Genomic DNA, 14,995 nt, shown 5'->3' with positions numbered 1-14,995 from the left:
AAATGAAATCTACATAAAATCAGAAAAACAAAGACGTGAATACTCACTACTACCAGCTTTACCCAACAGGAACAATTACCAAGACATAATGGGTCATTAAACAAGTCTCAATATGTTTAATCAGATCCAAACAGCACACAGTATAATCTGACTACAAAAGAATCAGCAACAGAAAACATCTTAAAGCCCACCAAACACTTAAGACTAACTAATATTTCTCACTAATTCAGGATGCAAAGCAAAATCAAAACAAAAATTAGAAAAAATTTAGCAAAATTAGAAAGAAAAGCAAACATAAAAATATATGTGTGGCAAATATAGTACTTAGGCAAACATTCTACCACTAAGCTACATCCCCAGTTTTCAAATTAGATTTTGAAAACATTTATATCAACTTAACTTGCTGAAGTACTTTACTTTTACATATTTTAAAGTGAACAGGTCCACAAAGCAATCTGGATACATAAAAGCTAACTGCAACTTGGTTAAATAACTTGGCAACTTTTAAATTAACACATCTTAATATTCATGTTATCATGAGGAAGAGTAAATAACAAACATCAAAAGCAATTATTGCAGGAATACTGGGCGTTTTTACACAGTTTGGCAAATTATCAAGTACCTGTTGGTTATTAATTTTCAAACATATGGGAGCACTGTGGTAATATACATTAAAATGATTCTCTCACAAACACGTTGAATAGAAAAATGAATTATTAATTTCCTCTATAATAGATTATTTAAATCATTCATATTTTTGGCAATATTCAATATAAACAGTATTTCCACAGAAACTAATTAGAAACTTGGGCAAAACATGCTTCACTTACATGCACATGAAATTTAAGCTACATTTGCTTATAAATCTCAATTCCATACAGTGTTATCCTTACAACTATATAAGTGGTTAAGTTCATGTGAGTCAAAGACTCTCACTGGAAGTTCTTACATTCATAACCAAAACTTGAATTTACAGACCACAGGTATCTCACATCACCTAGATAACAACTGAAAAATCAATCATTTTCAATCCATTAAACTTCCTCAAGTTCATAAAACATATGACTATTTTTATCATTACACATAAAATTGAGGTATTATTAAAATTATTTTAAATACTAAGATTTTAATGAATTTGATCTGTAGTCAGTTTTTTTTAATTTGTAAACCAATAGCTTCTTAGTCTTCTAATATCTTAGTTGCATTTTTACAGTAACACAAGCAAGGATCTACCGCAAATAACATTGGGGCTTTTTTATTTACATCAATACTCTAATTACCCACCTGATCAAAGTAGTTGTCTACTCTCAAAATTATTACTCTATTTATATAGTAGCAATTAATCATGAAATACTAAAGTACCTGCATTAGAATTAAATAAAATAGTTTACTCTCATTTAATAATTGGATGTAGAAATCTACATGAAACAATGTCATTTGCTAAGCAGTGAATAGATTTCCATGCCCTAATCACACTTCCAAAGTAGCTCACCATATGTTAGTTACATCGAGTAAAATCTACAGATCACACACTTAGTAGAACTTAAAAGGAACCTATCAGAAAATACTATAGTTCCATGACTTAGGAAGAAAAAATCTATTGCTCATATTTACAAAAGTAGTATCAGGCACTATAATGCTTGAATATTTTTCCTGAAAAATGGTCACTGTATTATCTTAGTGTTTACATGAGGAATTAGCAAAGAATATGAGTACTTGCTAAAGTGTTCTCCTCTTTCCCTACCACATATAAATCTGAAGCCATTCTAAAAATTGAATATAAAAAGATAATGCTACACTGTAGACTACAGAATGCTACAAAGTTTTATTGCCATTTAAACAAAGAAGCCATAACAGTTAAATGAGCTCAAGAAATAGGTTTTGGTATCACAAGGTGCCAGCTGTAAAGAGTTATAGCTAATTGAATATGGAACTCCTGCTTAATCAGATAACTGCTCTGCTATTTCCAAATGAAATGCCATTTCCATACTGTCTGAAAATGGCCCATTTTATTGGTAACCAGAGAAAACAATATAAACTGTAAATAACATTAAGTGCTCTGTTTACCCATTCCAGGCACTGAAGTAGCAGGGGATCCAAGGCGTCTGGATAAGGCTGGAGCAATGGTCCTTTCTGGAGGTCCCCCAGGAGCTGAGGCATCCTTTGATGGCCCAGGAGACACTGGAACTTGTGGAGGAGGGCCTTGACTAGAGCTTGCTGGTGCTGGAGAAAGGTTTCTTTGAGCTGCAGTTCGCTGACGAATCTCTGAGAAAGTAAGTATAATCTAGACTTAATGTCTAATATACCACATTAGCCCTAACCATAAATATTTGCTATATCTAACCACTTAATACTGCAATTTTACATAACAGCAAAACTAGAGAACTTTTATAAACCCATAATTCAATTGTACATATTTCTACAACAAAATTAGCCAGGTGGTGGTAGTGTACATCTTTAATCCCAGCACTCAGGAGGTAAAAACAGGCTGATCTCTGTAAGTTCAAGGCCAGCCTGATCTACAGAGTGAGTTCCAAGACAGCCAAGACTATTATGCAGAGAAAGCTTGTCTTGGAAAAAATGAAAATACCTTGATTTGTTTATTTACTGACATTTTAAAAGTAAATTCAATATAATAAAGTCACTACCCAGGTATGGGTCACATCTTTTTATAAGCCTTAACTATGATATGAAAAAGGAAACATCAGAATTAGTGAAAATTTCAAACAGTAGATTTGCTTTTCAAGACTAAAAATAACAATTTTAATACAGAAATACATACATGTATATTTTGGAATAATATAATAATTTAAGTAGTCATAAAAATGCTCCTCAAAAGGTATGTTTTGCTATTTAGGTACCTATTCCTTCATACTATGGTTACCTTTTGGGCACATTTTATTTGTGCCAATACATTCAGAGAAGGAAAACTTCCATTGTGCATACATAGTATTTTGTCATACAGAAACCTTTGCTTTCAGTTTTAGAAATTACAAGATTCTCTATAGCAGAGATTGGTCAAGTGTGCCAAATTTAAGGAGATTGGTCAAGTGTGCCAAATTTAAGCTGCTGCCTGGTTTTGTAGTTTTATTGGATGACAGTCTGTCTCTTGTTTACATATTATATACAGCTGCTTTCAAACAGTTGCAATATTGCAAAAAAGGACCATATGGTTCTCCAAGCTATTTACTAACTAGCTATACAGAGTATTTCATGATCCTTACTAGATGACAAATGAAATTCTAACATCCCCTTTTACACCTTAGCATTAGATATCAAAGAGACCCTTTGTAACTGTTTAAATTCTATTTATCACATTAAAGTGCCATGAACTGAAATTATTGGGCTGAAACTAAAAATGTCATATGCTCATTGGCCTAAACTGTAAAAGTGCATGAAACACTTTGGATATGGATTCTACCTGATAGTTTAAAAAAAAAGTATTAGAACACACATATCATAGGGAACATATATCAAACTCTGTAGGTAACTGAGAAGGCCTGGAACTTCTGGTCCTCCTGCCTCCATCTCCCTGGAATGAATTAGAGGCATGAAGCATCAGGCCCAGGACTTCACTAGGCAAACACTCTACAAACTGAGCTACACTCCAACCTTAAAATAAACTCTTGACAGAAGGGTGGGTTAATACTTTTACTAATAATCAGGCAACAAAATAATAAAATACACATATTCATTTATATATTAAATGTTTCATAAATTATTTCTGAGTGTCTTCAGTGAAAATGTAACTATGTTTTAAAAATCTGTATCTGTACCTTTCTGTTAATTCTTAAGCTGAATATTCTATAATGAAAATAACTATAATTTTATTTTTCAAAATTCACCTAGGACTTTCCAATAGTGATCTGAAAATCAACTCCTAGCTTATGGACTATTCATCAAAGATAGCAATACTGGAAAGACTGTGCAAGTACACAGTTGCTCACAGATTCTCACATAAAAAGGGCACCATTCTTAGAAATTATACTACCAGACATTATTTTTATAATGTCTCTCAAGAGTCTTGGTAGATAATCTAGGTGATTTATTAACTCTTCCTTTCACACCCTACTTTCCAAATATAATCACCATCAAACCATGCCAATCTACTTTCTCTAGCTAGTCCAGTTGTTCTCAATCTTCCCAATGCTGGACCCTTTAATACAGTGCCTCTCTTGTTGTGGTGACCACCAACCATAAAATGTCCATTGCTACTTAATAACTATAATTTTGCTGTTACGAATCATAATGTAAATATCTGATATGCAACCCTATGAATGGGTCATTTAACCCTCTCAAAGAGGCCATTTCCCATAGGTTGAGAACCGCTGTTCTAGTTGCTTCTTTTTCATTTACGTTTGTATGATTCATGCACTCCTCTCATGTCTATACTAGATTATATCTTAAATTTATATATCTCAGCTTTGTTCTCTGTTCTATCTAATCTCTAGGCTTAAAAAAGAAAAAAAAAAAGCCTTCTTGATTTAGATTTCACTTACTCATGGTGAGGAGTAAGAGGAACACTCATCCAAGCTGGTGAAACTGCAACCTTATACAGCCACTATGGAAATCAGCATCACAATGTTCCTAGGGAATCGATTTACCTCAAGATCCAGCTATAGCGCTCTTGGGCAGATAGACCCATGTCTGTCGCCATGCACAAAATTCAAGTCCAAATGGATCAAAGACATCAACATCAATCCAGCCACATTGAACCTCTTAGAAGAGAAAATAGGAGGTACCCTTGAACAAACTGGTATAGGAGATGGCTTTCTGAACATAATTCAAGGAGCACAGACACTGAGAGAAACAATAAATGGGAACTCTTCAAACTTAGAAGCTTCTGTAAGGCAAAGGACACAGTGGACAAGACCAAACGGCAGCCCACTGACTGGGAAAAGATTTTCACCAATCCTACATCCGACAAAGGGCTGATCTCCAAAATATACAAAGAACTCAAGAAACTAGTCAACAAAACACCAAATAACCCTATTTAAAAAATGGGGTACAGAACTGAAGAAAGAATTCTCAATGGAGGAAATCAAAAAGGCTGAAAGACACTTAAGAAAGTGCTCCACATCCTTAGCTATCAGGGAAATGCAAATCAAAACAACTTTGAGATACCATCTTACCCCTGCCAGAATGGCTAAAATTAGAAACACCAATGATGACTTATGTTGGAGAGGATGTAGAGAAAGGGGAACACTCCTCCACTGCTGGTGGGAGTGCAAACTCATACAGCCATTTTGGAGATCAGTATGACGGTTCCTCAGGAAAATGGGAATTAGTTTACCACAGGACCCGGCAATCCCCCTCTTAGGCATATACCCAAATGATCCACATCCACGCAACAAAGACATCTGTTCAAACTATGTTCATAGCAGCACTATTTGTAATAGCAAGAACCTGGAAGCAACCTAGATGCCCCTCAATTGAAGAATGGATAATGACGATGTGGCACATCTACACAATGGAACATTACTCTGCAGAAAAACCAATGGTATCTTGAAATTCGCAGGCAAGTGGATGGCACTTGAAGAAACCATCCTGAATGAGGTAACCCAGTCACAAAAAGAGGAACACAGTATGAGCAAAGGATCACCAGCCTATAATTCACACCACCAGAGGAACTAGGATACAAGGTATATTCTAAGAGATTCATATAAAGTCCCTCACAGAATTGGGAAGGGACAAGTCTCCCAGAGCACAGGGGAAGTGGGGGGGGCAGCAAATGGAAAGAGAAGTAGGAGAAAATGAGGGGGAGAAAAGGAAAACATATGAAACCAGGAAGATTGAGCCCGGTTAGGAATAGAAGACAGGAGAGAGAGAGAGAGAGAGAGAGAGAGAGAGAGAGAGAGAGAGAGAGAGAACATAAAACAGGGAGCCAATATTGGTTTGAAGATAAAATTGAACACAAAGAAAGGTCTAGAGAACTACAAGACTGCCACCAACTAACAATTTGAGCTTCCGTGGAAAGGCTACCATAAATGCCCTTCCCGGATAGTGAGATCAACAACTAACTTATCCATGGAGCCCTCAACTAATGCCTGTTGGAAACAGGAGCAGACACCCACACATAAACACTGAGTTGAAGTAGAACCCAGATGCAGATGGAGAGGACAAGACCAGGCGGCAGAAACACATAGAGACAGCTTACCTGAACAAGGAGAAGCTAACGGGCCACCATACTGATAGCTGGGAAGCCAGCATGGGACTGACTCAGGACCCCCTGAATACGGGTCTCAGCCAGAAGGACTGAACAGTCTAAGGGACCTCAGACAGTGGAGCCAGGATGTATCCGTGGTGCACAAAAGAACCTTGAGAACATATCCCCCATGGAGTGATAACTGCCTTAACCTAGAGACAGGAGAGAAGCCCTAGGCCCTACTTCACATGACCTGTCAGATCTACATGACCCCAACTGGATGGCATTCCCCTACATATGAAATTGGGTTGGGGGATGGGAAGGGAGGGTGGTTAGGGTGCATGTGAGAGGGCAGAGAGGGTAACAGGGAGGGAGTGAGGAGAGAGGGAGGAAGGGAGGGAGGGGGGAGGGAGTGAGTGAGGGAGAGGGAACTGGGATCGACATGTAAAATAATAAATTAAATAAAAAAAATGCTTTGACTACAAAATTTAAGTTCAAGGACAAGTTATTGGGGAAAAGGATTTCTATTTTTGTCTCCACAGAAAATGAAAAGCTATGGATTCCTTCCAGACTAATGTGGTTTGATCAAGCCAGACTGCCTGAAATAGAGTACCAGGTGATCCTACATTCAAAACAGCTGGACAAAGCAGCCTTACAGACTAGAGCCATGATTTCTACATCTTCTTAGAATCCCCCATGACAGTGCCCCTTACCAGCAGGAAGTAGTTTGGAAAGAACAACGCCCAAATTCCCAAATATTGTCTATAAATGTTTGTTTTCATTTCAATGGACTTGGTTATATAAAATAAATAAATAAAAGAATTATTTCATATCTGTTCTTCAAACCCCAACTATATCTCCCCCAAATATAAAAAACAAGATACAGAAGACAAGCATAGTGGTATATGCCTATATTCCCAAAGGATGAATCAAGAGGATTACCATGTTCAAAACCACCATAGGTTACAGTGTGAGACCTTACCTTAATACAATCAAAAGACAATTCCCACTCCCCATCTATATCTACCTTTGTCTCTAGGGCAGAACTGTCACCAACTCTTATCAAAAGCCAACCCTTTCTACTTATAAACTAGATCACATCTCCTCTTGCCTATTCATGGACAATATTCAACTAACTATCTTCTTTTTCTCTATTGTCATCACTTATTTCAATGTCTCCTCAGCATTTCTTTTATGTTTATTTGATGCAATATGCTGGGCTGTTTACTCAAAATGCTTCCCTCTCTTCAGCCATACATTTCTATACTATTTTACTCAAAGGAGCTGTCTCTTTCCATTGTCTATAACTTCTCCACTCCCACCCTTTATGATTGCCCTATCCCTCTATCAAAATGTTCTTTTCAAAGTTACCAAGAACCTCAATACTGATATCTAAAATAAATGATCAGTTTTTAACACTAATCTTGACAGCAGCATTTATCACAAATGATCACTACCTAGAAACATCCTCCTCACTTATGGTCTGGGCTCCAAACTCTCCTGGATTTTTTGCTTCAACACTAGAATAGGAGTTAAAGAAAATCTTATCAAGATCTTCCCTAGCAACTCTGCTTAGTAAAACTACAATCTGCCCTCCCTTGTAGGTACTTCCTACTCATCATCCTTTATTTTACTCTACCTAATTCTAACTTATTGTCTAACCCTTTACAACTTGGAAAACAGAAAGAATTTGTGATTCTTGTCCATTATTGTATGCCTAAAATCTCTTGTAGCAAGCAGACACTCAGTAAACACTTGTTGAAAGAAAGGTAGGCATTAGTACATATTCTGGATAGTTTTATGACAACTTAACACAAGCTAAAGTCATTTTAGAGGAAAAAACCTAATTGAGAAAATGCCTCCATACAATCAGGTTATGGGCAAACCTGTACAGTATTTTCTTAATTGGTGATCAATGGAGGTCCCAGACCATTGTGGATGGTGCTACCCCTGGGCTGAGTTCTATAAGAAAGCAGTCTGAGCAAGCCATGAGGGGCAAGTCAGAAATAGCACCCCTCCATGGCCTCTGCATCAACTCCTGCATCCAGGTTCTGACCTTGTTTGAGCTCCTGTCCGAATTCCTTTGATGATAAATAGAGATGTGGAAGTATAAGCCAAATGAAAATAAACCCATTTCTCGCCAATGTACAATGCTATTTCATCTTAGTAATAGTAACCCTAGGACAGTATATTAGAATTAAATATAGTCCTGAACTTCAAGATCTCAAAAATGAAAAAGTTTAGTCCTTGAAAAACATAGTTCTGTATAATTAAAATCTTCAGAGAAATTTAATTTTTCATCATTCCCAAATACTTATATTTCTATATGATATAGAGAGTACTCAGAAGTTTATACTGTGGCAAATTTCATTTTATATTTCTGTCCAAGCTTTATTGCTTTTTAATAGAATAAGACAAAAATCTTTCCATCTTCTAGTCCATGATAATACAAGAATCTAAGCAGCAAATGGTTCTATTCAATGTGTATACACACAGATCCCTACTTAATATGCTTATTCCTTCATATCAAATGATAACCACTTATTTTTAAGATTAAATACTCTAAAATTTCCTTACCAAAAAAATGTTAGAGAACGATCTTTCAAAGTCATCAAAAATAAAGAAAAGTCCAAAAACCATTCCAGTTAAAAGCAGTCTGAGAAAAGACAACCAACATAACACAGAACACAAATGTTGTCATAGAACATACAAGGGTACAGAACAGCCTTCAGTCAACAACATGTACATACCACGTGGCTACACACATACCTTCTCATTATGGTAACAGGAGAAACTTGGTACAAAAACAAACAGGAACTCTACACTGTCTGACATTTGTCTATAAATCAAAGCTGTTCTTTAAAAAAATACTGAAATCTACTTGCAACTGAAAGAGAATGTCAGGGAAGATGGGTTAATCATCCAGTAAGCATGATATTTCTTTTAACATGAACCCTAGGCAAATCAAACAATATTATCCTCAAAATTTGTAATCAGTCTAAGTATAGTAAATATCACTAATAACACAGTTACATAAAATAAAGGTATCTATTATACATGCATTAGTTTTTGCAGTTCAGCAATTTATAAGAGAGCTAGCAAAATAGACCCTCCAAAATCCTTTTGGAGAGCAGATTTGTTTTCAAGGGACATATCTGAATGCAATATACATATTTAGTACTTTACCTCACATTTTGTTAATCAAACTCAGAACACAAACATAAAATCAATGACTATTTGACCGTCACCTATAGAAAACCACAGGAAGCTAGAAAGGTGACACACACCTGCAATCCCAGCACTCAGGAGTCTGTGGCAGGACAGCCGCAACAGTTCCAGATTAGTCTGGGCTACAGAGTGAGACCCTGTCTCCAGTAAACACATATATGAAACTAAAAGATACTGAATAAGATTAAACAGAACTAAGATGTAATTCTGAAAAGGTAGGATAAAATTATAACATAATTTAACTTTTTAAATGTTAAGAAAAAATCAAAACAGCAATCACATGCCAAAAAGAGTAAGATCTTCTAGGAAGAAATATTTATTTTTTATTTAAATTTTTAAGTTTTTGAGGGAGATGGGACTGGGAAAATGACTCAATCATAAAATGTTTGTCATGCAAGTAGCAGGACCCGAGTTCAGTCCCCAGAACCCAAAAAAATTAAAGCCCAGACCTGAGTTTCCCCTTGTAAGCCAGTATGGGGAAGCAGAGACATGCAGTCTCTAGGTTGTGAGCCAGAGCTAGACACCTTAGCCTGCTTGGAGAGCTATAGTGAAATGAAAGACTCTTCCTCAACAAGAAAGCAAACAGCACCTGAAGTGACAGCATGAGGGTGTCCCCATCCTCCACCCACTCCACCCACACGCATTTGCAAACACATGAATGTGTAACTGTTCATACAAGAGGACACAGAGAGAGAGTGAGAGAGAGTTATAAATGTTGTTCAAGTTTAAAAATGATACCCTCATCTCTTTATTCTCCAAGGTATGTGCCTGTAAGTATTCATACATTTTAAGTAAATGTCTTTATTAACTAGAGGGAGAGCAGTGTGTGCCTGTGTGGCATGGTTCACATGTGGATGTCAGAGGACAACTTGCAGGAGTCCTACATGTGGACCCTGGGGGTAGAACTCAAGTAAGTCATCACACTTGGCAGCAAATGCCTGTACCCACAGAGTCAGCTTGCCTGCTCTTGAAATACATTTTCTAAATGACTGACCACAATATAGCTAAATATTAATTCACTCTAAGACTATCCAAAAGCAGTACAAGTATCCAAAGCAAATGAAATTAGTAGCAGCTTTTCTAAAATTATGATATGGTGTCAGAAGAAAAATCTTATTTGGGTCTCAAAAGTTTCTAGGAAACATTTAAAATTTAAAATAACTTACTTTAAATACTAAAATACCTAGGAAAGTAATAGTCACAGTTTTCTGTAAAATACCACACTAAAAAACATATTTACTAGTGTTACTACTTATGCAAAGAATTTCTTACACATTGTTAAATGATTCCTATATTAGCCATATCCATCATACCAGTTTTGCTGTATGTGGAGAGAACATATAAAATCCACTCTTTGCAAATTTCAAGTAACCAATACAGCATTATTAACTATAGTCAGTATACTGTACATTAGCTGTCTAGGTGTTATACTATCTACATAACAAAAACTCTCTATTCTTTAACCAATATCTCCCTATTGCTCCCATTACCACTCTATATCTGGAAGCAACAATTTTACTCTCTACTTCTATGAATTCAGTACTTCTCAAATGTATATACATAAAAATGTTTTACATATAACAAAACTTTTCTATGGTCGCTTAACAAATTTTTAAATGATAGAAAAACTTAATACTGATTATGGATATGGGAATTGCCATAGAAACACATATATGTAACTTTAATCACATGTGAACTTTTACTTTTACCAAAAAAGCAGTGAGAAAAAAATAAAGAAAAGAACAAGATAATATTTCTCTAACCAAAAATCCTAGTTATAAAGTGAATTCTTCTCACACAGTAATACCAATTAGAAAACCTAAAAATGTGACTCGTTTAATCTTCACAGTTCATGTGGATATTTATAAGATTTATAAGATTCCCTTCTCAAACGTATAAATGGTATTGTAACTTTAAAACCAGCTTCAATCCTGCAAGGATAAGAGTTACAGTTTTCTATGTATTTTATGTTCTTCAATGCCACAAATCTTAAAAAAATTTAATCAGATTCTAGTGAAAAAAATACAAAAAATAAAGAACTAATGCAAGCTCAAAATATTTTCACATTCCACTTTAGGAGATATTTTATATCAATCAGTGAAGGCACTTAGCCCATATGCCCGAGAACCTGAGTTCAGTCCCTGTGACCCACGTAGAAGTGGGAGGATTATGCCTAAACTAACAGAAGTGGAAGGACTGAGTCAACTCCATAGTCACCCTCTGACCTCTGCACGAAAGCCCTGGCACACATTCCCCACTCACACACATACACACATCATGCACAATAATAATAAACTGAATTTAAACAATTCACAATAAAAATAAAATTACTTGAGATTTTATATAGTAAATAATGGTGATGACGGTATGGTAGGTAACACAACTCAAAACTGTTGTTATAAGAAATTTTTCTTTCTATATATTTCTATATAAACTATATTAAAATTTTTCATACATATTCAATTCTTTTTCAGTTTTAAATTGTTTTACTTTTTAAATTAAGTGTGTTATTTTAGAACAAACTTTAACCCTCACAAAACTCTTCATTCTCCAACCAGAAATCATTAAAATGAAAAGATATTAATAACAGATATTCCAAAGATTATTATTTGCATGGGAAAAAGTTCTTAAAATATATGTTAAAATAAATTTCAAGCTTCGACCCAATTATATATTTTAATCTCAATAAATATTCAATATTCAAACCTATCAATATATCCCCATAAAATAAAAACAAAATTATTGTTATTTACCGTATATGTCATGTCAGATTACCAAGTAAAAATTAACATAAAAGTATTTAACTTTTTACACATCACCAACACACACTTGTGAACTCACTTGTATAAATATGGATCTTTCCAACAGCAGCAGCAGTTTCTACAAAGTTATTTACCTTGTCCTGGTTTTGCAGTTACAGCTGCTCCAGCAGATGGCGGCTCAAACTCCTGTCAATTACAATAAAGTTTAAATTATACAGTCCCTAAGTATAAGTTGTAATGATAAAACAGTAGTGTCACAATTTTACCTTTGCTTTCTTTGAGTCTGGATCAAATCTTTCCAGAATTAACTTAGCTGTCTTATAAGTTTCTTTTTCCATGACTTCTTCAAGCTACAAACAAAAATTTCCATAAATTATTATATTTTGAAATATATACTACTTATTTTTATAAATCTTACTCAAAAAGCATTAAAGTATCAATCTTGGAATTAAGAAAAATAAAGTCATCCTCTTCTATTTGTACTTATATTCAGCAAATATATCTAAATAGAAAGATTACCTATAATCAAATAATTAAAAACTAAGCTCATAAAATAGTTTCTAACCTCTAATACACTGCTTGTATTTTAGCAGCTTTACTGCAATGAAATACCAAATATCGTTAATTGTTTACATATAATGAGGAGAATAATTACATGCACCAACTTCAATAATGGAATGTGCAAAAATCTATCAGCCATCATTATTGGAAGTTATTAGACATGACAAGCAAATGACAGGCAATTCCTCAGATTTATTTCCTCATAGCACTTAATGCTATTAATTTAAGAAGGTCGTTAGCCAAGAGCTTTACAAAATAAAATCTCTGTGCCAATTAAGTGCTGTCAGCATCGATTTTAGATTATTTATTAGCAGAAGCAATTAGCTTGCTGCAAATGCAGTGAAAACTCACTAACTGGGAGAACAGCATGGAATTTGCTCAAGTGACTCAAAAAGCTAGCATCCTCCCCCTCGGTCTTTTTTTACTTAGATTCAAACAGCTTTAGAAGAAAGACCAAACACAAAATTTAAGTAAAATTTTTACTAAGATTTATGCTCACGTTAGGGACTGTAATTAAAGGACTTCATTGCTATAGCACTTTATTTACAATGCTCTCACGCCACTTTATAACCTAATACAGGGGGGTTCAATATTAAAAGTAACCACTGGCAACATATTTCAGCAGAAAAAGTTGAAATGCAGTATAAGACAGTCAATTATGACAAATAACTAAGGTTTAATATGAAATGCTCTGGGAAAAAGATGGAACAGGACATTTTCCTTCTCAGTGACTAATGACCACTTATAATCATATATCATGTTCATTCCAAGGACACTTGTTTTACTTAGTTAAAATGTAGTTTTAAAAGAAATACACCACAATAGAAGCTAATAGATCCCCCGTTAAATATTCAACATTTAACAAGCTAAGTCCTTAGATAATTTATAATTCTCAATTTAGTAAAACTAAAATAGTTGACTAATTATTTCAAAACTATAATAAATTCTCAAGCAAGTTGAATTTTATGATATAAAATTCATTTTGAACTAGTGAAAAATTAGGGATGAGGAAGAGAAAGAATATCATGGAATACATCCCCAAATCAATGTCATCATGGAATAACTAATAACTTTTAGAACTGTTACACAACAGAACTCTCGGTGGTAATAGAAATGCTCTACACTGGCACAATGAAAAAGTCACTAAGATGAATATGGTTAAGTGAGAGCACTTAAAATATTTCTTTGTGGCCTACAAATTAAATTTAGAGTTTTATTTCAGGATAAATAATGAAATATAAATGGTCAATGTGGCAAGAAACTACTAATTTGGCCGGCATAGATACAGATGAAACCTACTGCTGGGTTTACAAAGACTGGTATATTAAGAAAATTAATCCAGTCTTGGCTATTAGCCACTATGTGGTTATTAGATTTTACACACACACAAAACCATGTATACATACATGACATGAAGAAAAAGTGAAGCTGTCTATGGAAACAAAGGGGACTAATGGGAATGGGGAGAGCAGGGAGATATGAGAATTGGCTCAATACACAATACATGCTTGCAAGCATATGTCCGTATGTACGACAGTATAATGAATATATGCAGTCAAAGTTTCCAAAAGATAAAAATGTTTTAAAAGTTCAAAAAGACCAGATACAGCTGTAATGTTTAACGAGAACTCAAAGTCAAAATGCTATTTCAACAACTGCAATTCCTAGTAGATCAGTCAGCCTTAAGTATTCATTTATATGTCTGTGTTCCATTTATCTTAAACAATTTGTAAAGCACTAATAGGTACAAACCCATTCCCCTTTAAATTTTTTAATTTTTACTTAAAATCATTTTCATACAATATGCACCCATCATGAGGTACTGTTCTACCACGGGCAAGTGATCAAGGGCTGAAATCTTTAAGGCCAGGAACCAAAGTACATTGTCATCAGATTCAGTTGAATACTGCAGTTATTTGTCACAGCAACAGAAAATGAACACAACTTATTAGACACTAGACAAAAATACATTAAACACACCATATATACTTGAACACTTAACTAAATTTCATTTTATTAGCTTCTACAAAACATCATACTGTCAGCAATCACCACCATTTCCACACTTTAATACTAGAAAATGTGTGAAGCCGCTAAGACAAACCTCAAGATCCACTCACGTATACAGACTTTCACATGCCGACCTCTGAGCAGCCCAGCCCTTTTTCTCACTCTAGAACTCTTCCCAAACACCCAAAGCATTCACTAATTGGCCTCACAACAGGGACCCATGTGCTCACCATTGCTGGGGTTAACTAAAAGATGCTGTGAAAAATCGTATTCCCTCTTGTTTCAGTCT

General features: G+C 34.9%; 1 protein-coding gene across 2 annotated transcripts in view; it reads right to left on the bottom strand.

Moving 5' to 3' along the window:
* Positions 1-14,995, bottom strand: part of Lnpk (lunapark, ER junction formation factor) — a 51,281-nt gene that overhangs the window by 14,132 nt on the left and 22,154 nt on the right. For both annotated transcript variants that reach the window (XM_051184455.1, XM_051184454.1), the window contains exons 7-9: positions 12,402-12,485; positions 12,270-12,321; positions 2,068-2,265 (exon numbers count right to left, since the gene is read on the bottom strand). In XM_051184455.1, the coding sequence (XP_051040412.1) occupies positions 2,068-2,265; positions 12,270-12,321; positions 12,402-12,485 (334 nt within the window). The remainder of the gene's footprint in view (positions 1-2,067; positions 2,266-12,269; positions 12,322-12,401; positions 12,486-14,995) is intronic.

The sequence above is a fragment of the Phodopus roborovskii genome, unplaced genomic scaffold, assembly GCF_943737965.1.
Source record: "Phodopus roborovskii unplaced genomic scaffold, PHOROB, whole genome shotgun sequence".
Taxonomy (NCBI): Eukaryota; Metazoa; Chordata; class Mammalia; order Rodentia; family Cricetidae; genus Phodopus; species Phodopus roborovskii.
Note: the sequence above shows the minus strand (reverse complement) of the source record. Positions and strands in the feature narration are given on the sequence as shown.